At 38.5% G+C, this 26,405-nt stretch overlaps 1 protein-coding gene across 12 annotated transcripts in view; it reads right to left on the bottom strand.

The window, feature by feature from the left end:
• Positions 1-341: 341 nt before the first annotated feature.
• The window catches only part of CTBP1 (C-terminal binding protein 1), a 232,382-nt gene continuing 206,318 nt past the window's right edge, over positions 342-26,405 (bottom strand). For 11 of the 12 annotated variants that reach the window (XM_021535691.3, XM_021535692.3, XM_077782703.1 and 8 more), the window contains 6 exons: positions 22,933-23,139; positions 16,941-17,155; positions 12,952-13,082; positions 10,728-10,855; positions 7,407-7,524; positions 342-1,816 (listed from right to left, as the gene is read on the bottom strand). In XM_021535691.3, the coding sequence (XP_021391366.1) occupies positions 1,630-1,816; positions 7,407-7,524; positions 10,728-10,855; positions 12,952-13,082; positions 16,941-17,155; positions 22,933-23,139 (986 nt within the window). In that variant the 3' untranslated portion in view covers positions 342-1,629. The remainder of the gene's footprint in view (positions 1,817-7,406; positions 7,525-10,727; positions 10,856-12,951; positions 13,083-16,940; positions 17,156-22,932; positions 23,140-26,405) is intronic. The other variant, XM_021535693.3, reaches the window with a different exon arrangement.

The raw sequence follows: 26,405 nt of genomic DNA on the forward strand, positions 1-26,405 counted from the left end.
AACCAGCTCACCCAACTTTAGGTGGATGCTCTGTTCAGACTAATAGTGAAAAAAGAGACAACATACCACCAAGGAGGTTCAGTTCAGTTTTGCCCACCATAGATTTCCCTCCTGAAGCAGCTAAACTTTTGTCTTTTTTTTTCAACTTTGCAGGGATGAAGGACGCCTTACCCAGGAGCACAGGAAAGGTCGGAACGGAATCCAGCTGGAATCTAACCTGCCTGGAACACACTTGTACCTGTGCTCAAAGAACAAACTCCTTCAATAAAGCAAACACAATTACATCCTGCTGCAGCCTTCCATCATCACAGAAGCAAATAAAACAATGGACACTTCTCGTGTTGGACTTCGGCAAAAGACATTTATTATTATTATTATTATTACTGTTGTTGTTGTGTTGCTGTTGTACCTCCTCTGCTCTGCCCACAGTGGTGGCATAAATGCTGTTACCACATTGTAGCTGATGATGCCGGTGTACAAATCAAAATCCATCTTAATTTCAAACTCCATTAGAAACACAGGAAAAAAGATCAACATTTACGAAATGTAAAGGGAAAAATGGTATGGAAAGAATTATTTTTTTTTTTTATTTTTCAAGCTTCCAAGACAGTATTACAAACAACAGAGAGCAAAGTAAAGCTAGAAATGAAATACTTGACAGCATCTGTTTAAAAATTACAGCTAAGAAACCTAATAAAAGTTGAATAAACAGTTACTAGAAATAAAAATTTTTACACATATGATATTTGTCTGGGATTTTTATTTCTTTAAAATAATTCATACAAATGGTTACAGTCACAAACATGATTTTAACCAAAAATATTGCTAGCCTACCACATTACCAGGAAGGAATCAATGTAGGCAATGAAATGCTGCTACTTTTCAGTAGTCTAGTGCCTTTTCCAGATACCACCAATAATATATACTTTAACTGGTGACAAAAAGCACAATGCTCGTTTATACAAAACCTTTTTTTTTTCCTCAAAATCTCTTTGCAAGGTTGTCTTCGTTTTGAAAGAAGGGAACTCATGCCAAAATTAGGAGAAACTGTTTTTCTTTTGTTTACTAAATTATTCTAAAAAATAAGACAAGCAGGTAGAAAAAACAATGCACTGTGTGGCGTAGAAAGAAAAATGGGAAAAATTCATTGTCCTGAGAAGTTTGCCAACTGCCTCATTTTTGGGCATGTTTGAAAATATAAAAGAAAGGATTTTTAATCTCAAAACTGGTTTGTTGAATGCCTCCCTTATGTTTTTCCTTGTTGACAGCTAAGCAAACAAACCCTTTTTAATGTTCTAGAAACTGTACACAGACAAGTACATTCATGATATAATTAACTACTAACTTCTCTTGCTTAACAAAGAACCCATAGGACACAGAAACAGTGAATCAGTCCACTGGACAGGGACAAACTACAATTTATACGGAGGAAAAAATGTTTCCAAATCTTCTTTTTTGTCTCCCACCTTTTCCTTTTATACTGTATATTGGACCAGTTTCTAAACCAATAATCGTCTCCTCCTGTAAGTTCATGGTTTTGCCTTTAATCAAAATCCAGGGTTTTGTTTTGTGTTGTGTTGTTTTCCACGCTGCGGCTGAAGTCTCCGATGCTGGGAATGCTGTTGTTGGCTACAATTGGTCGCTCGGGTGGTCTCTATCAGCTTCTGGTTTGACAGTTTGGCCGGGGGAAGGAGCATGGGGCGGGTGGGCTACAGCAGGGAGGCCGTGTGATAGAGACATGGGGTTGGGGACTATTCCTTCTACTGCTGCAGGTATGCCAGTGGAAGCCACGCTGACAACGCCCGGGGGATACCTGCTGGAGGAGAGACCAGAGCAGACATTAAAACCAGGAGCTGACAGAGCAGAGAGCCCACCCTGCTTCCTTCTAGAGCTACAGAGATGTGGCTTTTGCTTTCAGACCAGTTAAAGAGACAGGGGGTTCAGCTCCAGGCGAGATGCCACATGCAGATGCTGCTACATAAAGCAATGGATGCTATATTTTAACCAAATGAGACATGAAACTTGGCCAGATTGTTTTTTCAGATTTAAGAGCAGGCGTAACAGCATAGCAAAGGAAACCACCTTCAAGGTTTGCTCCTCTCAAAGCATCTCAACAAGAATAATTCCAGCTGGGTCCGTGCAGTATGTTCTCTACAACTTTTCCTTTTTTCCCTCTTTCATTCTCATGTAGGAATTTTAAATTTTCATTGTTGTGGTTTGAAAAAAAATTTCTTTACACTATTTTTGTAGTCTTAGCTTCCTGACAGCTCCCCAAAAAAGCCATCATATCCACACACTCATAAGATGACAAAGTCAAGCCTACTGCATGTGAGTAACTTTTTCAGCAGCAAACTTGCCACTGCACTTGTCTGAAGAGAACCAGTGACAGTTATACAAGGACAAGTGCTTTAGGCAGACTGCAAGAAATGCAAACACAAAATTTATGGATAGTTTTAAAGATTTCTTCCTCTATCTGGACAAACATTGAGGCCTAAATATTTTATGCATTCAACAAAAGAATCATCCTCTGATTCAGCTTAATTTTATGATGGCTCTGATGTTACCAGGCTAAAAAAAAATCCTGCAGATCTACTGTTTAAATCACAAACTTCAGATGTAATTGATGAACACTGGTACTTCATGTGCTGTATAAAAAAACCACATTGATTTAATAAAAATAGGTGGGTTTTTTTTAGTCAAATACCTCAATACCTATTTGCAAATTATGTCACATTGGCCACTTAGCACGGACCCTTTCCCTCCCCTCCTCATTATGAAGTTGCACACTCATCCCACATTTCCCTCATTCTCTCCTGCTGTACTCTGCCCCACCCAAGCATCCTGGTGAGGGCATTATCCATTTGAAAGCCTCAACACAAAAAATCACCACTCACTGCAGCTTTTGCTACCCAAGTATTTATCCAGAACTACTTGGGACAAAAGTCACTTGTCAAACTTTTTCCAAGTATATTATTCTGCTGTTGATGATCTTATCATCACAGCTCCACACACTCAGGGAACTTCACCCCATTTTTGCATCTTTTCCATGGTAATATGTGTTTGTGCTGCTCATCCCAAGTTCCCTCAAACTGGCAGAAAATTAATGCAGAACTTAGGCAAGACTCAGGAGAAAAAGGCTGGATGCAAGCACTTGCATTCAGCTGGCTGACTTGTTTTTTGCTTCCCCCGCAGAAACATCATGGGAACCACTTTTGGAAACATGGAGCCAGAGGGGCTCAGCAGGACTGACACAGCACAGGGACAACAGGGTCACCACACACTGGTCTGGGCATCCTGGGAAAGACTCCTACACACCACAACACTGACTGTAATCTGGGATGGGCACCGAGGCTGTGATTGATACCACCACCTGTAGGCCAGATAACTTTGTTCCCAATTGTACACATATTTACAGGGCTTCCTATGCTAATTCCTTCTCCACAGAGGTTCTTTGGAATTAATTTACAGTTGCTAATGGAATTAGTTGCTTGTTTCAGTAACTCCATTTGAATCTTATTAATCAAATTTGCTTCAATGCCTATGAAAACTGTCAGACAGTATTGTTTTACCTAAATTTAATTTTGAAACAGCTTTTCTGTTATTCCAGATGCTGTGCAAGACACACAACATGACACAAATTTCCATTTAAAAGTCCAACACTGCAGCTGCTCTCAACACACAATCTCTACTTTCTAACAACATATTCCCTGAGTATCAACAAACCAGAACTGGAAAAAAAAATCAACAACAGAACAACTTCTGCAACTCTTTTTTCCTCAAGAAGAAAAGCCAGAGCCTCCCCTTATGAAAATGGACAGTACTTGATCAGAAGCACTAAGAGTTACCTTATGAGCACATTAAACATTTCAAACTGCACATCTGTAATTCTACTCTGACTCCAAATATCCTTTCTGTATATAAGGACATTCCCTTGGACACCAAGTCTTAATCACCAGGATTCTACCTGCCACCACCTCACCTCAGCTACAGGTTTCCTACAGACTTTTAGTAACATCCAGAGGCCCTGAATTTATTTTTCTTGTCCTAAAGCTACACAGTGGCAGCAGCCAATATACAGATACCATACTGTTCCACAGAATCTGCACGGTACTTGTCAACTCCTAACCCTGCTTTGCAATCCTCTTTTTTGTCCCTTTTTCATCATCAGTGTTGCTCAAATCCTGTCTCTGAAAGGGCACACAAACTCAAGTCTCTACTCATGAGCATATGTATTCTATATAACTTTCCCTTTTGCTGCTATTTATTGCCTTTGTAATCTTTCAATTTTTTCTATTCTTAACCAGCAAATACATCCTCTCCAGCACTTCATGAAGCTCCCCTCTATGTTCCTCCTCTGGCAGCAGTAAGTTGAAATGATTTCCAGGTAAAATTTCCACTTAACTAAATCTTTGTGAAAGCAGAAGTGAGCAATCAGTTATACCTTTTCTATTAATTCATACTCTTCCATCCCCTTATGTAGTCTTAATTTATGAGGAAAAATACAGTAGCCCTCTTAATTACAACAGATGGGCAACTCTAATTTCTACTTTAATCTATCTTTTAAACAGCAGAAGCACCTTGAACTCACTATATTAAGCTCTGTTAAAGAAACCGAGTCTGTCCCAGAAGAGGTTCAATTTTTAAGTGGACTCTGTTATCATGCACAGAATCTGAAAATCAACAGTGAAGTACCCCAACATGAAACAACTCCTGAATTTCCAACATTCAGCCATGCTCATCCAAGTATCTCTTCAGTACTCAGGAATTCACAGAATCATGGAATGGTTTGGGATGAAAGGGACCTTAAAGATTATCTTGTTCCAACTCCCTGCCACACCTTCCACTAGACCAGGTTGCTCAGAGCCATAGGCAGCCAAGATGTGGGAAATGTCTATATATGGTACAACCACTGCTCCTGGCTGCTGAATTTCCCTGTGCCTATGACCTGCCTGGGTTATAGGCAGGGGGTTATTTTACAGGCAGCTCAGTAACAGATACATGGTAATAACACAAGATCAGGGTATGTTATGCTGCTTCACCAAGACCACTACAAATAATTCCTTCTCAGAAGTAATGCTGATCTTTACTCATGGGATAGGTCCTGTTTGCATGACCTTTAGTGTTGACAGGGTGCCTTGCATTTTGCACAGTAAATGGTTTTGTTTTCCCCAGAATATGATGATATTCAGATGATCTAGATTACAATCTGCTGACTAATGCTTAATGTTCTTGGTTTGTGATAATATCTGATAATTTGAGATTTCTGTCCTACATCAAAATACAAGTGAATTATATATCCAAAATAAAACAGCCTCGTTAGCTTTAATTCACCAAAAGAGATATCTGCACTTTTTAACATATCAATTATTATTCCAGGTCTTATCTTCTAATGCAATTACATGAGTATGATACAGTTATTAGCACATCTGAAACATTGTACCGTCTGTGAAAGACTGCAGAACTCACTTAGCTCAACATAATCTTGGATTGCAAAGAAAATATGGAAAAATTTGGTTTGAACAATCAATTCAAATGCTGAACTTAATCCAGGTAGGAATTAAGCATCAGCAAACACTGCTATTGAAAACAATTTCTTCATAAAACCTGAGTTTCAAGTGATGCATATTTTGCACTTCACACAGTAGTAACTGCCTTTACCCACATTCAAACACTATTTCATTTCCCCTCCAAAAAGCTCTTAACATTTATTGTATAACTATTAACTCCTGCCTCAAAATTACTAAAATTAATTTTACTTTGCATTTGGAAATAATTAAATCAGAATTTTACAATAAATGGTCTTTATAAAAAAAAAAAAAAAAAGGACTGAAACAATATCTTAAAAAGCTACTCAGTTATTCTATGTTTATCCTGCTTAAATTGAATACATATGGTCTTTACCTTGTAAATCATTAACTCCCCCAAACATTCCTAAGTTAAAATTAATTTCTGGTTGCAAAGCCTACTTCTGCTGGACTTGTGACCCCCAAAACAAGAACAAAAAGCTGCATTTTATTTGGGCATGGACCCCTGTTCTTAACTGCCATGACAGGGCTGGAGTTATTACCTCCTGTCCAGCAACACCTGCCTTTAAGCCCCAATTACATTCAGCCATACCCTCACTACTCCAAACTGAAGTCCATAAAACCAGATGCTGTGTGGAGGAGAACATGTGTGCTTGAGCTTCTCATTTAAGCAAATAAAAACACCTTTCTTAGACACTTAGGGCTATGGGCATACTTCCAGAACTAAACATCAACTGATGTGAATCACCAAATCCAAATTATTCTCTTCCCTTGGTGCCCTTATGGCTCCTGATGAGGGGATTGGGACAGAGGGTGGTGACACTCATCCCTGACACCCCTCCATCCCTTTCTGATCAGATTGTTCCAAGTCACTGGGACAGGATAACTCTGCTTCACTTCTCAGCAGGACACAGCTGGGTTCCCAGGTGGAGTAACATAAAACCAAGAATCCCCTCTCTACTAAAAATATGGGGAGTCCTCCTAGAGGACAACAAATGTAAAGCAGATGCATGAGGAAGAACAGTGGGAAGATGAGGATTAGGACAATGAGGTATGACTGCACTGCCTCTTTCCTCAAGGCATTGAGGGAAGCTGGCATTTCTAGCCTTCTGCCACTTTCATCCTACTTAGATGTAAAAATTGTACTGGAAAATACAAAAACTGCAGATGTTTTTCATAAATAAAAACTGTCTGAAGCTCCTAGGAAGGATCTGCTGTTAGAATAGCTGCTAGAGATAAAGGGACAGAGAAAGACTTGAGCAAACCAAGTAACTAAGGAATGTGCGTATTAGATGTAAAAAATTGCCCCTTTCTATTAATTATTAAGACCTGCTTTCACAGTTGACTGAGAATACATACATCAAGTCTCTCAAATGCTTCTGTTTAAAAATTAAACATATAATTTAGACGAAGCCATTTTAAACATATTTTCATAATCACCACAGGCTGTTGCACTGTTTTCAATACTGAGTTACTTGTTCTCTCCTGTGTCTGGAGGCCACAAAACAATGTAAGTTTATTACTGGAAGTCTTTCTGTAACCTACAGCTGCATCATTACTTTCAGCAAAGGAACATAACACTTCCACTGCAACACTGGAGAAGACCAGAATTGTTTTACTTGGATATACAAATAAATACATATTGCTCACATGAAAACCATCAAAAAAAGACTGGAAGAGGAGGATTCATAGTTAAACACAGCATGACTGACATCAACTAACAAGACAAGATTATTCTCCTGAACACAACTATTGCAAAGCAATTACAGCTGGTGTGTAATGCAAAAGCACTTCAATCATTAATAGGAAGGTCTTTTATCTATTCTTGAATACCTGCACTGCATTATGGATGTATTTCTTCTACCTCTTCAGCACACTTACCTGTATGCAGCACCATTAAGCTCTGGATGAACAACTCCAGGGTCCATACTGGCCCAATGTGTAGCTGCAGTCAAGTGATCTTTGTTAACACAGTTTTTCAGACTGTCTGGAATACGACCTAAGATGAAGCAAGGAAGAGGAAATAAAAATGTATAAAAATTGTGTACCATATACTCTTAGTATGTCTATGTTAAAAATGCTTACAAATATTTGTGTACTTAAATTAATACATAAAATGACACTAAGAGCTTGTTTCTGATCCTTGCTGTAGTCTTTTGCCTGGGACTTAATAATGGCTGAAATGCTCTGCTTTATTTTGATTTTCTGGTCTTTATCTATTGTATACAGGGTCTCAGAAGAACCAAAATCAGTAAGAATCATCTTTCCAAGAAGCTGTAATTTGGATATAGAGCATAGCTACCAGTCCAATTCAGTATTCTTTCTGTCCTTAACATCACTTGCCTCCTTCTCCTTCCACCTGTAACAGCAATTAAAAACACTGAGTGAAAAATATAGAATTCTGAATGGAATTGTGCCATGAATCTGAATATGACCAACACTTATTCCCTCTCCTCCTGAACTTTCCCTACTTTACCTAAATTGCTCTTCATTTTTATTTACTGCAATGTATTAATCCTCAGCCATGCCATTAGTTCCTACATAAAATGATAATACACCAGAATTTCCTTTCTTCACTTCTTCAAAACCTTTCCTTAGCCTCTGATGTATAACTGAAGTTTTAAGACTGGAAAATTTGTCAACCTGATTCAGCACACACTGGACAAGCCTGTGACTGTCTTCTGCAGAACTATCTTCAGCCCTGCAACAAACGACCTGAGCAGATCCAACACAGATTTTCTTCATAGCAATAGGAAAGTTTCCTCCTATTTTAACAGGAGAGAGATCAATTGGAGCATGTGTTTCTTCTGACATCTGTTTTAATGTCTCTTCACTGAAGTTCAATCTTACAGTGCATTTGCAGAGAGGGACAGAAAAAGGTAATTTTGAATCCACCCCTGCCACTGCTGGTAAGATTTCTCCAGAATTCCTTCCAAACCCTTTCATGCTCCATCATTAAAGAACTCAGCCTTCTGTCTCCAGCTTCCTACTGGAAATTTGATTAAGGACTTCACTATCTCTGCCTGCTCTTTCTATACATCAGCCTGGCTGCAATGGGGCTGTAAAAAAAGCCTTTTCACAGAACTGCTTTTTGTGCAATGGACACCATCAAACAGGTGTTCCTCCATGACTTCAGCTAATGTCCCTGAACCTGTCATGTCTCCTGTGCACAAGCTGAAAGGGCTTTTAGCTCAGGATTGAACAAAGTACATGCCCCATTATAGAAATCATCTTCAAAATGTAGCTGAAATATACATCCATCTAAACTTCTGCCAGAATGGTCCACAAATTCAAACACTGTCTTTCTTCTGATGTTTATCCTTCTCAATCTTGTCTTCCTCTTTGCCCACCTCATTCACTTTGCTAACTTCTCTAAGCATGTTCTATTAGTCTCCCCTCAAAACCCAGAAGATTTTCTTTTATTTTAAACTTCTAATAATCTTTTCACTTGCCATGCTTGCCTATCACTTACATCCATTCTAGTGGTCCTCCTTAATTCATACTTGGAATGTTTTCAAGTTTAAAGTATATTTCAAGGTATTTAATTTCTGCTGATTATTTCTGTTTTACACATCACAACAACACAATTTAAGCACCAGCAGAAACACTTAACATGTTTATTGTCAGATGGTAGTCATAGCCTTCATTCCTACACTTCACACCTTTTTCCAATTATTCTCCCTCTCTACACCCTCTCTTCTTTGTGCTCCCCTATGGTTTTCATATATCCAGCTTTATCCCACATTTCCTGTATCTTTCCTACATTTGTTTCACTGCAATTCAATGTCATTCTCACCTCCTTAATGCTGGTCTCAGTTTGATCTTACTAAAAACCATATGCAAACACTGAAGTGCTGACAGCTTCGATACAAATCAATGATCCAGATCGCTGAGAGCACCATCACACACTTGAAGGAACTGTAGGTCTGCCTTCCTAGGCACATATGCTTGGGCTACTGCACAAATTTAACAAAAAAATAGCTCTGGATAGCAGGCTCTTCCTTAGTTTTCAGACAATAGCCTATTAATTCTGATTTACACATCAATCCTCTCCCATGAAGGTAGGTAGGATGCTGGTTTGTGCAATCTGTCCCAGAGCTATCTGGGAGCAGGCAACAGTTATTGAACACCCTGACAAACAAATGTACCACTGAATTCTGGAGTACAGCCACAAGGACCAATTCCAGCAACAAGGATGGTCAGGCTCTTCAGGTCACCTCTAAAACAGAGTGAAATTGTCCAGTAAAGGACAATTCAGCTCAGGAGTTTAAGAGGTGTTTTTAATTGGCATCCAGAAGAGAATCTTCTTTCTGCAAAGGCGATAAATGAAACTCAATTGCCCAGCCTCTCTAGGCACGAGGCAGAGGGAAGGCTACTGCCAGTGCTTTTTGTGTAACAGAGCAATGTGTTGGCACTGAACTACTCTCAAGGTGACACAGATGGCCCTGCATGTCTGCAGAGCATTCAGACGGTATCGCCAAGGGGGACGCAGCAAAGTCCAACTAAAGAGAAAACATTAGTGCTTAATGAATCATTTTCCAGTATGAAAATCCTTCCTTTTATTTTAGGCTACAAGGGATTCAAACCCATGCCAAATGGCTCAGTCCTCTCATTTTATTTATTAGCAGTGCATGTTCGAGACGTAGCTGTTTGCTCTTATGTGAGCAGTTTACAATTACATGGCAGTTATATAACAAAGACACTCTGCCCTTTAAAATGCCAGACTTCTTTAGCAAGGCTTTAAAGAGGGGAACATCTGAAATAGAATAACCTCCCAACAAAATACTGAAAACTTTACACAGAGAACTGCTCATGACAAGTATAAAAGAGTGCCTAGGAAAAGCTAAGGAAGATACCAGCAATACCACGAGGACTTGCAGTTAAATCCATCAATGGGTAATAGTTATATGCAACAAAGAAAAAAGCAGATGATTTTTCATACATAAATACATTTCCTTTACATGGAAAAAATACTTATTCTGCAATGCCTGCCTTCCCTTTTTAATTGCAAAAAACCTCCAAAATTACTTGCTCCAATTCTGAGAACAGACTTAGTGAGCATTTGCTGATTTCTGTGTTCCAAATACTAGAAACAAAACCCAAGGCTGCTTCTTTTAGGCTTCTTTCACGACTGAAAAGAAATAGCTTTCTTAAAAAGAACTACACAGTGAAGGAGCTAACAATAAGAATGTGAGTCAGTACCTGTGATCGCCCTTCGGATCTCTCGTGCTGCTTCCTCCCGCATCTCAATGGAGGCTTGTTCACTATACCAGGCTGCATGTGGGGTACAGATCAGGTTTGGTGCATCCTTCAAGGGGCCCTGACTAAAGCTAAATGAAAATTTAAAATAAGATCAAATGACAAAAAAATACTGGAGGCAAGGGGAAAAGCAAGGTGAGGAATCCAAATGGATTTGTACATACACAGATTAATTTCTACAACACAAAATAATTGCATTTCTATTCCTTACTGAGTTTGCTTATAATTCTGTTAATTTAACATACTATTTAGGGTATAAATAAGCAACAATCACTTTTTATAGACTCAAAGGGTGCAACTTAAGTATAGCAGCAACATTAGCTTCTGTCCAATGCACTTACTGTAACTACAGTCACTGCCACTCCAGTTCTGGGGCAGAAATGCATAAAGGAAAACCCAAATTAATTTAGGATGCCATTCCATTTGCTTATGTTATCACAATTTTACTTTTATTGCATTAACTACCAAAGCGCTTCTCTTTCTGTCAGTATTACATCTAATCATTGAAAGAAAAAAAAATCTTACAATTATTTCCAAATCAGAAGTGTGTCTATCAGCAGCCTCAATGACTTTTGGATAATTCAGGGTTTTTTCTTTTATTTTTAACTATTTTTCCTTTCGCATTCCTTTATAGAAACTCCACAGAAAGAAGGAAATGTACAGATTGTTTTTCAGGGAAAGCAATGAATCTGTGTAGAAGTGTTATCACAGATACAAAGTAGAGAAACTGAAAATAATGGAAACATGCTCCTCCTATTCATTTCCAGTTTTAATAACCTTGCAGTCAACTGTAACAGGAGGCCAAATATTTTAAGACAAAAGTGTGCTTTCAGAGTTGGTCATAATTCATAAAATGATAGATTTTATCTGTAGTTCAATAAACATCAAAATATCTGGCAAAACTCTTGAATAAAGAGCTGCATGCTGCAATCAGATAGACATGCAGCAGTGAAGCCAAAGGACAATGTGGCTGCAATCCTGCAGCTGGATCTCTGCACATGGCATCTCCATGCAGGAAATGGGGCTTCCTGGAGGTGCAGTGGGCTGCTTGTGCAGATCCCAGATAGCAACTGGGAAAAATGTATGTAGCTCCAAGTCCTCTGAGCTGCTACACTCTGACTTTGCACAGCACTGTAATGACTACCTTGAGAACTAAATTAATCCAGGGTATGCATAAATAAAATTAAGTATTTGTGATGTGGCATCATGCCTCAGCAGATATAAAAATTCTGACTAAAAGAATCTTATTCTATTTTTTCAAAGGTTCTATTTCCCCCTCAAGCTGGAATGAGAGATACTGTCCACTCTACAGTCTTTAAAACCTGTCCTGAATCTGTTCTTCTTCAAAAACTTATGTGGATTGTTCCAGTTAAAAATAACAATTTTCCCTGCCCAGCCTGAAAAAGGCTTGTCACAGGCAAGCACTAAGCTACAGCAGACTGTTCTCAAGACTCAAGGACATATGAAATAGGCTCATTTCGATGAGGAGTGCTGATATCTCAATGCCAATGCCACTTAGGGGAGTGGTGCATTTCTGCCTGAAACACTGGACTTAGTAATTCAAAAAACATCAGGCTTGTGCTACCAGTCCTGCTACTGACAGTAGAGTTAGTACTCCCCTTATAAAGGATAAAACAAAACCTTCACTCTGACAGCCTCCCTGAACCTCTTTTTGCAACCTCTTACACACTTATGGCCTTCCTGCAGAGGCAATCTGGACAAATATCTTCTCCTTCAGAAAGATGTCATAAAGCACTTGTCACACCACATCTCAACTCTCTGCCTTTGAAAGACACTGTTCAGGCATCAACTGCCTCCAGAGCTGCATCAGTGGCAAAGTTGCAGTCTCCTCAAAGCCATGGACAGGATTTGAACTCTGTTTCCTGCTATTTCTACTAAATAAATCCACTGGGTTTTTTTTTTTTTTTTTTTCTTTTTAAGGAATTAAATCGTGAATGTCACTTTTTTCACTTCTAACCACATACACAAACTCCATCTACATTTGCATTAGTCCAGTGCTTCACAGATTCATGTTGCTTTGCTAAGGAGTATTTGGCTACCAAATGAACAGAAAACTCAATTTACTTGTTGCTGTTGATTGTATCATGCAGTAAGTCTTAAAAATAAGAAAGCAAACAAAATAAAAAGAAAAGAAAAGGAAAAGCACCTGAATGGTTCTGACTCATGTACATCTAAGGCTGCCCCTCGTATCCTTCCTTCCTTCAGGGCCTGTGCAAGTGCTTTTTCGTCTACTAACCCACCTCGAGCTGTGTTGACCAGGAAAGCCCCTTGTCTCATCTAGGGAAAGTTAAAAAACAAGAATGATGAAATAAAAATAAATGAAATAAAATCGTTGTGGCATTATTTTTTACTCAAGAGAAGCATCCATTACAACAAAGGCTATTCAGCTGTTTTAAACTGTAATAGTTGTCTTCCCTTTCCCACTGGAAAGTACCACCAAATGTGATGCTTCTAACATTAAATGCTATTTCACAGCACTTAATAACCTTTTGTTTCTTGTAAGTAGTGTCTTTTAATAGAAGCGTTGTTTCAGATATTGTGCAGAAACATGATCAAAAGATACAACTGTGCATATGAAAGTGACAGATCATTTTATGCCTTTTTATTTCACTGTGAAATTGCATGAGACAGAAACTACAGCACATTCTTAAACAAATTCATATTTTGTGGCTTTCAACTTTCACACAAATAAAAGCCTACATGAATTTTTCAGAAAAATCAATGCTTTTGGATTTTCAAACACTTTTCCCTTTAGTTGCCAAAACACAGTAGATATATGCATTATTTATTTTTGTTACTTCAGCTTCCTCCTCCCCTGTGAGACATTTCAAATAAAGGTCTAAAGAATCCTTCTATTATTCAATTAAAAGGCATGAAAATGAATTTGGTTGAGAACGCTGTGTGCCCAGGAGAGAAGCTGTGCTGTGCATTGTGCAGATTAGCATTGTAGATGACACTACAATCAGTATGGGGAGAACTACAACAATGTACACCATAATATATCCACTACTTGAAAACAAAGTGGCATTTTAAATAAGAGAAACGGTACTGAAATAAACATAAATTACAACATCCTGCTTCCAGCTCCCCTGGTATTTCATCTTTGACAGATGTCTCAAACACCTCTGTGCATGACAGAAAGTGCATGAAGAGCAGGAGCCTGGTGAAGATGAATAATGAAAATCTCATTTTGTATCAACTCTGTCTCTCAACATAAAAATAAGCAAACTCCAACATTTTGACACCAACTTAACACCACGAAACCTACACATCAAACTAAACCTTAGGTAAATGGATTCTTACGCTCAAATACTGAGTCAAAATGCCAAATTCATCAACAAGGAGGTTTGAATAAGTCAATTTTGGTTGGGTTTTTTTAACGAGGTCATACAGAATATTAATATGCACATGCTTGCAGTGTTTTATAAAGAAATAACCCACCATGTTTTACTGGCCAACTCTCTAGGTTTAATGTGGCCCTGCCTCTCTCCATTTGCAGACTCCTGGGCCTAGAGGAGATCCATTCATACAGCAAAACAAAACTCCACTTACAGGAACAGAAATAAAGGATGCTTCTCTCAGCTTTATGGAATTAATTTGGGAATCAGAACAGCAAAGAAACTGGGGCAGGATCTTTAGCTGGTCTGGTAACAAGAAGAGATTCCTTATGGGAATGACCACTGCATCTCCAGTTCTTGGGTCAGTTGTAGGAACTGTACCAAACCAGCACAGGTGGGCTCACCCAAGAGCCACTCACAGCTGTGCAGACACACCATAAAGGCTTGTGGGAGCTCATGTACACTTCCCATTTCTGTGCAAACTGGTAATTTGAATTTTAAGTACAGCTTAGTGTATTTACAGGCCCTCTGAAGGACCTGAACATTTTACTTAAAGTGAACCCTGCTAAAATCTTTTATCCAATCTTTCCAACAACCTTGCTTGAGTTTTCATTTTAAGACTATTTACAAAACTCCAGAACTAGCACTAAGACACATTCAAATCAAACAAAACATGTCTGCATAAATGCATTCTAGAGGGAATGAATTATGTGACTCATGATAAACTGTCAGGGTGGATGCAGCTGGAGATGATCCTTAACAATGGGTGGAAGCTTGAAAGAGCTTCACAGCTGGAACTGCTGATGTCTGTTAAATTCACCTACACTAGACCTGCAGAGCTGCTTTATGAAAGTATTGTGTTTAAACTGCAGTTTTTTCTCAAATCTGTGTAACTAAAGATGACCTCAGTCTCTTAAGAGTACAAGTTCATTGAAACACTTCTCTGAGCTACTCTGGGACTACAAGGACAAGCAGGATGGCTTTACAGAATAACGATTAATTCACTAGAAAAGTTACTTAAGAGAAGACAGACACCAAATTTTCAAAGACACTTGAAGTCTATGTCATTTCAGACTCTACAAAATTCAGGGTGAGACTTCAGTGAAATGAGATGCACCATACTTCTATGTACTTTCTTTAAAAACTGGTTATGACATGAGCATTCAGTATTGGACAAAAATGGTATGCAATGCTCTCTACAAATTCTAGGCCAACTTCAACATCTGTCAGCCTAAATCAGAATATGCTCCACACAAACTAAGCAGTCAGAGGGGTTACAATTTCATGGGTTTCACATCCCCTTTACTACTCAGACTGTTCCACCCAAACTTCTACCCAAAGCAAGAACTATTATCTAACACTTTAATTAATCCTTGCTTTGATCATGAAGGATAACAAGTAAGAAGATAACTGCTTACTTAAGATACTTTCCAGTGCAGAGTTTATTACAGGCATTTATTTTCAGATGGTATTGCTCAGTTTTAACATGTTTTCCTTTGTTTGTTTTTCTGATTAATGCACTGTGCCTTCTCCAAAGGTCAACACATTTCTCTGCCTTCACTCAAAAACTTTGTGTGATAAACTGGCCCCAGTTTCACAACTGCTGTATAATAAAGTGATCAATGCTCAGTGGTCCCATGGAATTCAGTGTGATCCTTTTCAGATCTAGATGTCTGTTTGAAAAGTATTGTCACCATATAATAACCGCTGAATGAACCCAGCCATACAACAGAAGACAATATTCAAGGCAGAGTGACAGAGCTCCGGTCTCTTTGGTTTCATTTTAAGCTTCTTAATTTTTGAGAGTTTTAAATCCCAAATCCTGATTTTATGTAGTGATTGATTTGCAAAATCCCTAAACTCTGAAATCAAGAAGTGTGTTGCATTGTCAGTTTTCTGCCATGAACCTACATGACTGTGGAACATGTTCAGTAAGTTCTTCAGTGCTAAAGTTCAAGAGCAGTAGGTACCAACTACTTCTCAGAAGACAAGCAACAATTTTACTGCAAAAGAGTGCTACTGTCATTGTTACCAACACATAAACCCACTATATACACACATATATATATAAAGAACAACCAAATCAACTAGTCTATCTTAGGTTTCTTTCCTCTACATTGCTTCCATTCTTATGTCTCAAGTGTTTTACTTCTGGCTGTTACCTACACTAAAGTTGGAGTCAAACCTTTTCATTAAGTATCTGGCTTTTATAATCAAATTTTTCAATAATGGAGCAGTTACTACACCCAGATATTGAAATTATTTTATTATTTTTCATATTAGCTAGAACCTTAGGGAGAAGTTAGTACTAATTCCAAGAAACATTATTTTTCCCAATAATGCAAATGCCGTAAATGAGTTCCATCCTTGAAGTGCTCTGCGAGCATCGGGACTGAGCACAGGGGGGAGCCATTTAGTCATAATCTTGAAATTGAATCAAACTCTACAACAGTGAAAGGCAGAATTGCTACCTGGAAATACACATGTAAAGGAAGAAGCTACTACAAGACACAGAGAAAGTGCTTCTATATCAATGCCACTTCATTAAATCTGAGTGATACTAAGAAGAGCAAATTATTTCCACAAATGCAATGTTACTGAGCCAAAAAGACAGTAAAAGCAACAATACATAAACAACCAGCTAGTTACTAATCAATTATAGACCTGCTTGATCTTACAGCAGAGAAGAAAAAGATTTCTATCGAATGAGAATCTACTTATTTACAGAAGTAAATTCTATACAGAGTTGGCAACCAGCACTGGTGTGGAGAGAGAGAGAGAGACCAGAGATTATTACCTGCTTTATGGTGAAGTCATTAATAAGATGATGATTGTGTTCATTCAAGTTGCAGTGCAGGGTAACACAGTCACTGTGGAACAGCAGGTCCTGCAAAGTGCTCACCCGCTGCAGTCCCAGAGCACGCTCCATGCCATCCGAGAGGTACGGGTCATAGAAAATCACACTGAAGCCAAAGGCTTTGGCACGAAGAGCTACTGCTTGCCCAACACGCCCTAGAACAAGATAAACACGCCATGAGAGCAGATGTGAAGCAGCTGGTGGGTGTAAGGTGGCCTCCTCCTGCCCAATGGGATGCTTGGATCAAACCGTAACGTTTTGTGCAGCAACTGGAAGGGCAGAAAAGGGAGGTGGCTCCCATCCCACTTGGAATCATCACTGGAATCAGAAATGGTACATCGGGACTGTTCCACACTGCCTTGAAATAAAGCAGGAGCTTTGCACCTTTTGTCACCAGATATGTGAAATGCCAGAAGATGTCACATAATCTGCAATAATCTGTGTAATGCAAGGCTTGCCTGCTGGGCCTGTTTATGGCAAAACACCACTGCCTGCGAACACATTTTGACATGGGCTTATCCTTACCCATGTCAAACCAGCTGGCTTTAATAAAAAGCTATAAAATTAATCCTCAAAAATGGATGCAATAACAGATAATTTGTTTAATCTGAAGCACAACCATTCTCAATACATGGAATCTTCTTTCTGGCATTTTCCTTCATTTTGAGTAACATCTTTCCAGCACTAAAATGCCTACAAGAATCCTGTCATCTAAAGCTTTAAAATAAATTTTATTCCGCTACCTGAATGAAAACTAAACACAGTACATCATATGGCACCTAGTTAAAAGGAGCGCTGTCCCATTTGGAATTGACACTGAACCTGGCATTTTTGTTCCCCTTTCCTTACTCTCATATTTCAGAGCTGTGCCCAGAAGTGCTGCCTGGGCATGACTCCATACCACATGTACCAGGAAGCATGTACTTCCCTTTGACACACTACCAGCAAAACAGAGAGGAAAAATCCTCTGAGTACATCTAATGAGTTACAGGCATTTTGAAGAGTGAGAACTAACACACTTTTCAAGTTAGAAGTTTACAGATCAGATATTCACATTAGAGTACTACAAATATCGGATAAAGATGTTTCAAAAGCATCACTTGACACACTATAATAACAGTACCTAATTAAAAGAAAAAAAAAAAAACAAGAAAAAGTCAGCAAGTTTTCCTCTGAATGTTTAAGTTTGTTCAAAAAAGCATCAAATCAACCTAGGGAAATCCCCATCTCTTTCCAATTGTGCTTGAAGGGATTTCCCTCTGCTTTTCAGTTTCTCTTTGAATAAACTTCAGAAGCCACAGGAAGAAAGGTTTTTGCTGATCACTTAATGTGAACACAGCAATTCTGCAGCGCTTAGTGACAGATGTTCTTCGAATATTAAACAGTGTATCAATCTGACAAGGCCTACCTGCTTTTCTTTGGGGACACCAGGTTAGAATACTCCTCAGAATCTTTCATTTCAACACTTTGCATGCATGTTATTTGTTTACTTTCCAAGCTGTTTTTAGAAATTTGAATTAGAAAATTTTCAACACAAACACTGTATTGTTTCCAAATTTTGGCGTGTTCACAGCTCAAGGAATCAGTCACACAGCTGTAAATATTTTTTTTTTTCAACAAAGCATATAACTGTTACTCCAGCTCCATTAGTTTTCACACACAACAGTTCTGTCATCTGTTCTTTTTTTTACACTTTTTACAACACTAATACCTGAGAGGATTCACAACAGCAAAATCTTTTACAACGGCCTCTCCAATTAAAACTACACTTCATTCACCCCCACCCAGGCTAATAAACCAAAGCCTTCTTCAATGGGCACAGAAGTTTCCTTCAGAAATGCTAGGGAATCACATCCCTATTTCTAACCAGAACTACCCCATTACAAATATTTTATGGGATAAAACTCTTCTGCAAATGACAATTTGTATTTAGTCTTAGTCATTAAACAACAGCACACAGCTGGACACAAAGAATTTGCCAATTTCTTTTTAAATTACCATCTGACATAAAGAACAGCCACAAAATTATGACCTTCTTTTTTCCTTTCCTGAAAACCTTCTATTATTTAAGACTCTCCTGGGCATAAGGGATGGTTCAAAACCTACCTCAATACACTGAGGACAATACAGCACACAAAGCATCACACCTTTGGGACAACTCTATGTTAAGAGTACATCAAATTGTCATGAATATTCATGGCTGCTTCCAGGGAGGGCAAAATCTTAAACTCAAAATATTAAATTGATTTATTAGTTGGCAGTGAGAGAAGAACGCAGAAAATGAACATTGCATACAATTGCAAAAATAGCAGAAAGCAACAAAAGCATATTTTCAAGGAAATCAAAGTTCTAGCAAGGTTCATTCATCATTTCAGAAGAGAGACTCACACATTCAAGTCTCCTGTTATAGCCTCATCCATTAAACTCCCCTGCAAGTCTCCCAACTCCCCTCAACCCCAGAATCACAATTTTAGGTGTGTCTGACAGTGACCCTGCCATGACCTGATCCGAGTGTGCGAGTACAGCAGCTGCAGGTCAAGGACCCTGCTCAGCCCTTGGGCAATGCACACTCATCCTCTGCTAGTATTACTAAGTTTTATAAAATGACCTTGATACCATGAAAATTATGATGATGACCTGCCTGAAGACTTCCATGGAAAGAAAAAGTGCTTTCACTTAGCAGCTCTTCCCAGCCTGTGCAAGAGCAGTTGAGAATACGGGTAATTCCTTCCTGGAGAACTCTGAAATGTGGAGAGGGCTGTTCTGTTACATTTCCTGCTGAGCACATTAAGAGAGCCAGTAGGACTGCTAAGAGTAGATCATTTATTGCAGAGTAATACCACCCAACTCAAGCCTTATTTACTTATAACACAGGTTAGTAATTTGGCTGGGCATCTAGGTAGGGCAGTGTGACTGTTGAGAGAATAGAGCAGGTGAAGAAAGACAAACTGAGTGATGACATTCACTGTGATGTGGAGACAAATTTATTTACAATAATTTCACCTTTCTTGGGTAAGGAAATGCATTAGTCATTAGTCATCAGCATTTCTCACTGAGAAGGAAGGCAAAGGGAGTGCAACTTCACTGCTGTAAAATTATCATTAGAGCAGAACCAGGGCCAGATGTCTATTCATCCAAGTAGTTACGTGCTGCTACTCATAAATATTCCTCCTTAAAAAACCCACAAACCCATAAATTTCTAGATACAAGGTGAAATGTAGCTTTTTTTTTCTTTTTTAAATGCAGGGCTTATTATCCTTACTTGTGATGCATCACTTCAATGTAGGACACCAGATAGTAATAAAGATTAAAAGTGACAAAGACAGCTGTTAAATGATGTGATATTATTATTTACTTAAGGTTCAAAGAATCAGACACTTCACAAAGACAGAAAAAGGCATGGGCTGTGCCCTAAGGAGGCTCAGGGCTAACCAAACAACACAACAATGACGGATGGGATCCAACAAGCACATGAAGGAGACATTATGCTGTTGAGTCTCTGCTTATTTCAAGCTCAATACAAGCAGAGGATGAGAGATGGGGTTAACTTTAAAGGAGGAACACAGAGTAATAGGATTAAGCAGGACAGACCAAGTGTCAAAGCAGGAATATGCATGAGAGGAGGGAAAGAGAGTGGGTGATGGAAAGAAGGCAAGTGAGTCACGAAACTTGGCTAGATCAGTGGATAAGGAAGTGAGTAGCTGAAACTTCGGAGACATCGTCATTCCCTAGCACAGAGATAGGCAAGAGCTAGGGTGTTTCTCTTTGGCAAAGAGAAAAGCCCAGGAGCAGATGTTAAGGAGGTCTGCTGTTAGCTGTTGCAGCAGCAGTGATAAATTTGAGCAACCCCCTGCAGAAGAGACCACAAGTTTTAAGACCAGAAACAGAGAAACAGTTGTGGTTGAGAGGAGATGATCTCAGACACATGTTAACGACAAAGGACAGAAACAGCGACTCTACACAGAAACAGAGGAAAAGGCTGAGCAACAGATGATGAGAACTGTTTGTGTGTAATACATTCATTTCACAGCATCTGGGTGGATCACCACTTCTGACACTGACATGTCTAAATAATAAACTGAGGCAAAACTTAAGATGTGAGGAGAGGCCACTAGTGAAGACACACAACATAAGGACAACAGTCTTTGATTGCAAATACATGTTTGAGTCTGAAAATCAAGACAGCTAACCTCTTGCAGTGATCTATACTAGAAAAGGGTGCACATCACAGCCTAAGTGCCTGAAGTGCTCACACAGAAAATTCTGGTAGATCTTCTAAGTCTACATTTTTACTTTTCATTAATACATAGTTTCATAAAACAGGTTTGAGTCAAAGTGTTGTACCTATTCACACTCATGCACAAGGAGAAAGAGTGGAAGTTTTCAAAAGTGACTTTACAATTTAGTACTCTTTGAAATTAAGAATATTCTATGGCAGGAAATAGATAGGCACAACAAAGGCTACAGATAACAACTGGTCAATAACTGCAACAGAAGTGAGCCCTTAAAAATCAGATTTTACTAAACTTTTTAGTGTAACATGCACACAAAAGACTTGCTTTTTAAAACTAAAACCAAAACCTAGTATTTTGTAAAGCTTTATACATATACTGGCAATCTGGTAACCCATTTATTCTTCTATACTTTTCAGTCATTGAGAACAAAATCAGCAAAACTCACTTAAGGAAGTCAATGATGAAAGACTTTTTCTTTCTGATCTCAAGTCTGAATTTGTTCAGTAAAAACACCAGACTGAATAACAACAGCACAGATATCTCCAGCAAACATGCATACTACATGTCAGCCAAAGCTTAAGTTTCAAAAACCAGGTATGCATTTCCACTTTGGAAACACTGCAGGCAACTGTCTATGATTTAGGTACAGATGCTGTCACTGTGAGTGCAAAAATCTTTGTGTTTTTAAATGAGATGCATAATTACATTAGTACAGATTTCAGAAAGCAGCTTCATGACTAACTTCTTGAAAGTCATATTTTAAAGGTAATTCTTTGATTGTGAAGATGGTTCTGGTGTATTGCAATGCTTATTTAAATGAGTACTATGTAAAACCAGGCTATTTTCATCTTCCAAAAATAAGAGTTCATGGCTGGAGTTATTTGACAGCAATGCGTAACTGGAGCAGTCATTTAAATATGATGCTTTGTTGTCAAAATCGTATTACTAATTCCTGTAGATGAATAGCACAGCAATTACATCCACAGTCTATCAGATATGTGTAAGACAAGCATATGACTGAAAATGTTTTATATAGAAACTGACTTGCTTGTTTTTCTTCTCTACTTCTGTAACAGACAGTAATTAATTCATCTCCAGCAAGCTTGTCCATCTGCTGGATGTTGAAAAACATTTAGGGTCACTCAGAGAGGTAAGTAGGTGATTTTATTAGGTCTGGAAACATTTCAAAACTTCTTGCACATATTCTTCCATCTCATTAGAGTTAAAATACTATTTCAGATCCAGCTCAATCTAATGCACCCAATAACTGATCTGCAGGGTGTTACTGAAGCAAAGACTTCTTAGTTATGTAAAAAATGGTAAAAGGAAGAAAGTCCAAACAAAACCAGATATGAAAATGGATAAGGGATAAAACATACATATGTAACTGGGCTGAAGTAGCAGGATCCTTGTCCTGGAAAATGGAAGTGATGATGTCTCCTCTTACAAGAGGTGTGCCTAACAGCAGGCAATATGGCAAGAGAAAGACATACAGAAACTCAAAGAATTGAGAGAACATTTGTAATAAAATAATTCTTCAGAGGAAAATCATTATGTCTAAAGGGAAAACATTTGAGTTATATAATCATCAGGAATAAATGCTTGACAATGTTCAATTTTTATAGCTCAAATCTTTACCTTTTTTATTTAAGCAATGGACAGCAAAGAGCATGAAACCACTTATGAAGACAACGTACCTAATCCAATGATGCCCAAGGTCTCCCCTCTGATCCGGGCAGCTCCAGAGGCCACTTCCCGAATCTGTTCCACGCTCTGTACCCTCGTGCCTTCCCGCAGGGCCTGGTGCAGCCAGGTGGTTCTCCTGTACAGGTTCAGGATGTGGCACATGGTGGAATCTGCCGTTTCTTCTACGGAGGCGGCTGGCACATTGCACACGGCGATCCCTGCAAGCAGGGGCAGAGGATGCCAGATGCCAAACAATGCTTACTTTTTCCCATTCAACAGCAATACAGGAACATGACGTTTAAAATCACGTGTATTTCAGCATGTCTTGCACAAATACTGAGTTTCTGACTGTAATGGCAGGCAGAATACCTGACATAATAGTTGACAATTATGTGCCAACTTATCTCTCTGATTTTTTATTACTAATTATTGTGATTTTATTTATTGTAATCTAAGACATATAGTAAACAGGCTACTGAAACCACAGAAAGAAAGCACTGAAGATGTCTGATAGTTTGGAACATGTGTCTTGGTAAATATTTTACATTTCCACTAAGCTTGGCATTTTGAATAGCCAAGAGAAATCTACTCTGCCCTCAACAGTGTGGTCAATGATCACAGTTTAGGTTTAATTGTGCGAGTTAGCTTTCCACCACTGGACAAATATCCTCCCAAAAGCTACTTGTGCAAGTTAAAAAAGGATAAAATAATTTATAATGACAGCAACTCTTATAAAACCTTCACAGGATGACCGTTAGTAATTCAGTATAGGTAATTATGATACAGGAAAGGACAATCTCTTACGTGTTGCACAGTGATTTTTAGAATTACAACAAACAACATCCCTGGTCTCCCACATTAAAGGGAACCCATCTAATAGTCAACAGGAAAATGCAAATTCTGCTACTGCATGGCATGCAAAGGCAATACCAAGCAAGCCCATGTTCCTAAGCTGAAAAGTTACCAGCCAAAACTACCATAATATCAAGCAGCTTAAAGTGTTACAGACTTGTATAAAAAACTGTGGAAGGTGGATTATTGAGTCAAGACTCACAATAAACCTACTTTACTTCAAAAAACAGATGAAGGAGCAAGTGATTGTAATTACATGCAAGTTACCTCATTCTGCTCTTTACCTTCCAGTACCCAATACACAGCAGTCAAGCAAAATGCTTGAAAAACCTTGCCTCCTTTTTGACTTTCTGTCTTCAGTCTTTCCATGTACTGCATGTTCTCTCTCTAATCACCAGCTCCCACAAATGTTTGTGCCTCAGTTCTGCTGACTGAGACAACAAACAGCACATAGTATAATTTCATGGTGGAGAAGAAAAAAAAGTGTTTTGTATCCTAAAACCACCCAAGAACTGCTTTTACTGTTTGGGATTTTACATAACTAAATATTCACTAAGTCCTCAGCTAATGCTAGAGTATCTTAGGAAGAAAAGAATAAACATTCTCTTCAAAACCAGCATGAATAGTAATATGACAAATATAAACTCATGCTATATTTATCTATGTTTTACATTCAAACACCTTTATTCTGCTGCCCAGTCATTTTTTATAGCTTTCTCTACATTGCTAAAAGTCTGCACAACGAACTTACAGAACTATTTTTCTTTCCTCTGCCATAGAGATAAACCTGTCTGCTGAGTCACTGCCCTTAAGACTTACAAGAAGATATACCAGCATCATTTGCTGGAATATCAATCTTGGCATCCTGCTAACATCAATGGTAGAAGGAAATCCACTATTTTTAAAATGGGGAAAAAAGCTTGACTGGGAGGGAGGTGAAAGACTGAAAAATAACATCCCTCTAAGTACCTCACATTAATACTTGCATTTGTTTATACAAAAAAAGTCTTTTTCATGGAGCAACAATGCAGGTTTTAGATGGCAATGTAAATTTAATAAATGCATCTCCTAATAGCTGCTATCACCAAAATTATGCTTTAAAAGGAGCTTAAAGAATTATATTATGTATTTAGGAAGAGGAGTAATATACCTTCCTCCCTAATAGGTTTCCTTAGGAAACAGAAGGAACAAAAGTCAGATAAATTCTCTCCTGAACGGAAGGAATTTATTTTTCCCAATTTTTCTTCAACTCTAAAAGCAGCTCATTTTGAAAGGCAGAGACATAGGAAACCACAAAAAGCAGCAAGAGAGAGGCAAGGAAATGAAGAGACATTTCACATGGGAAAAGACAGCACACTCTCATCTCATATCCACTGAACAATGCTCACTTCCCTTTTCCCACTGCTTTCAGTGATTTTGTGCACAGGTTCAATGCTGAAAAATGCAGTAGTCAACAGGCATTACCTGGGTTCCCACTTCACTTGCATCCAGCTACACCCATAACTTCTAAGTATTTTCTAATCAACTACTAATAAAGTGGAGAAAAAGTATGTTTTATCCAAGAAACACATATTTTCATGCTTTGTAAGAAGACTAGAAGTGCTAATATAAAATAATACTTAATAGGAAAACCTGCCAGCTCTATGAAAAATAACTCAAGAAGTTAGTACAGAAGTACAGGAATACATCAGACTCTGGTCTAAATCTACATTTCAAAAGCAAATTAAAGCCTTTCATAAAGAGAAGATCACTCTCACATTACTTCCTTAAGATTTGTATTACTTACACCAGCTTAACAAATGGAAGACTTATCAAAGTAATATTTCATTCCAGCCATTTCACCCAAACTTAGTATTAAAATCAGAGATTTTACTGTAATCTTTCCACCATTTACTGGCTTTTGTACATTAAGGGATACACTAACAGGTTAGACCTTCAACTTTATAACTCAGTCTAATCACAAGACAGGAATTTAGTGATGAGGAAGGTGGCCATTTAACATTTCATATGATCAAGAATTTCCCAAATCTGCTGTGTACTCTACCTGGAAGAATTACGTGGCTACACTTAGTTTGTAACTTGGGTTACAACCTAGCATAGAGACCTGCAGAAGAGACAGCCAGCAAACCTTCAAAGATCTTCCTCTTATCAGGGATTTTCTCCACAAACTGGGATCCTGACTGGTCTGAGCCTTTGATCTGCACCTACATTTTGGCTTTTGATCTAGGATTTTACCCTAGGCCAATCTCTCCACACACACAGGTTTTCTGAGGCTCACAACACGAGTCTGACTGTGGCACCACTTAAAGCAGGGGAAACAGCCTTGCACACTTTCAGCCCTGACCTGATCTTTATAAAACTCAGCAAGGAGTGGTTAGGCTCTGCCACCATTACAACAGGTGAGTATTTTTTTATTATTAGCTGATAAACAGAACACACTACAGCTCCTCACTACATCAGTGGGGCTACTGCTAGAACTAAGCACTGCCACACTGAAATGAGTATTTCCAAGATCTCCCCAGAGCATAATGGGAAACATACTTGGTCTCCAAAATCGTGGAAAAGAAACAAAGAAAATCTTTACTCCAGGTGGTAGGCTGACTTTTAGATTACAGGTAGGAGATAGTTTAAC

This window comes from Lonchura striata, chromosome 4 (genome assembly GCF_046129695.1).
Source record: "Lonchura striata isolate bLonStr1 chromosome 4, bLonStr1.mat, whole genome shotgun sequence".
Lineage (NCBI taxonomy): Eukaryota > Metazoa > Chordata > Aves > Passeriformes > Estrildidae > Lonchura > Lonchura striata.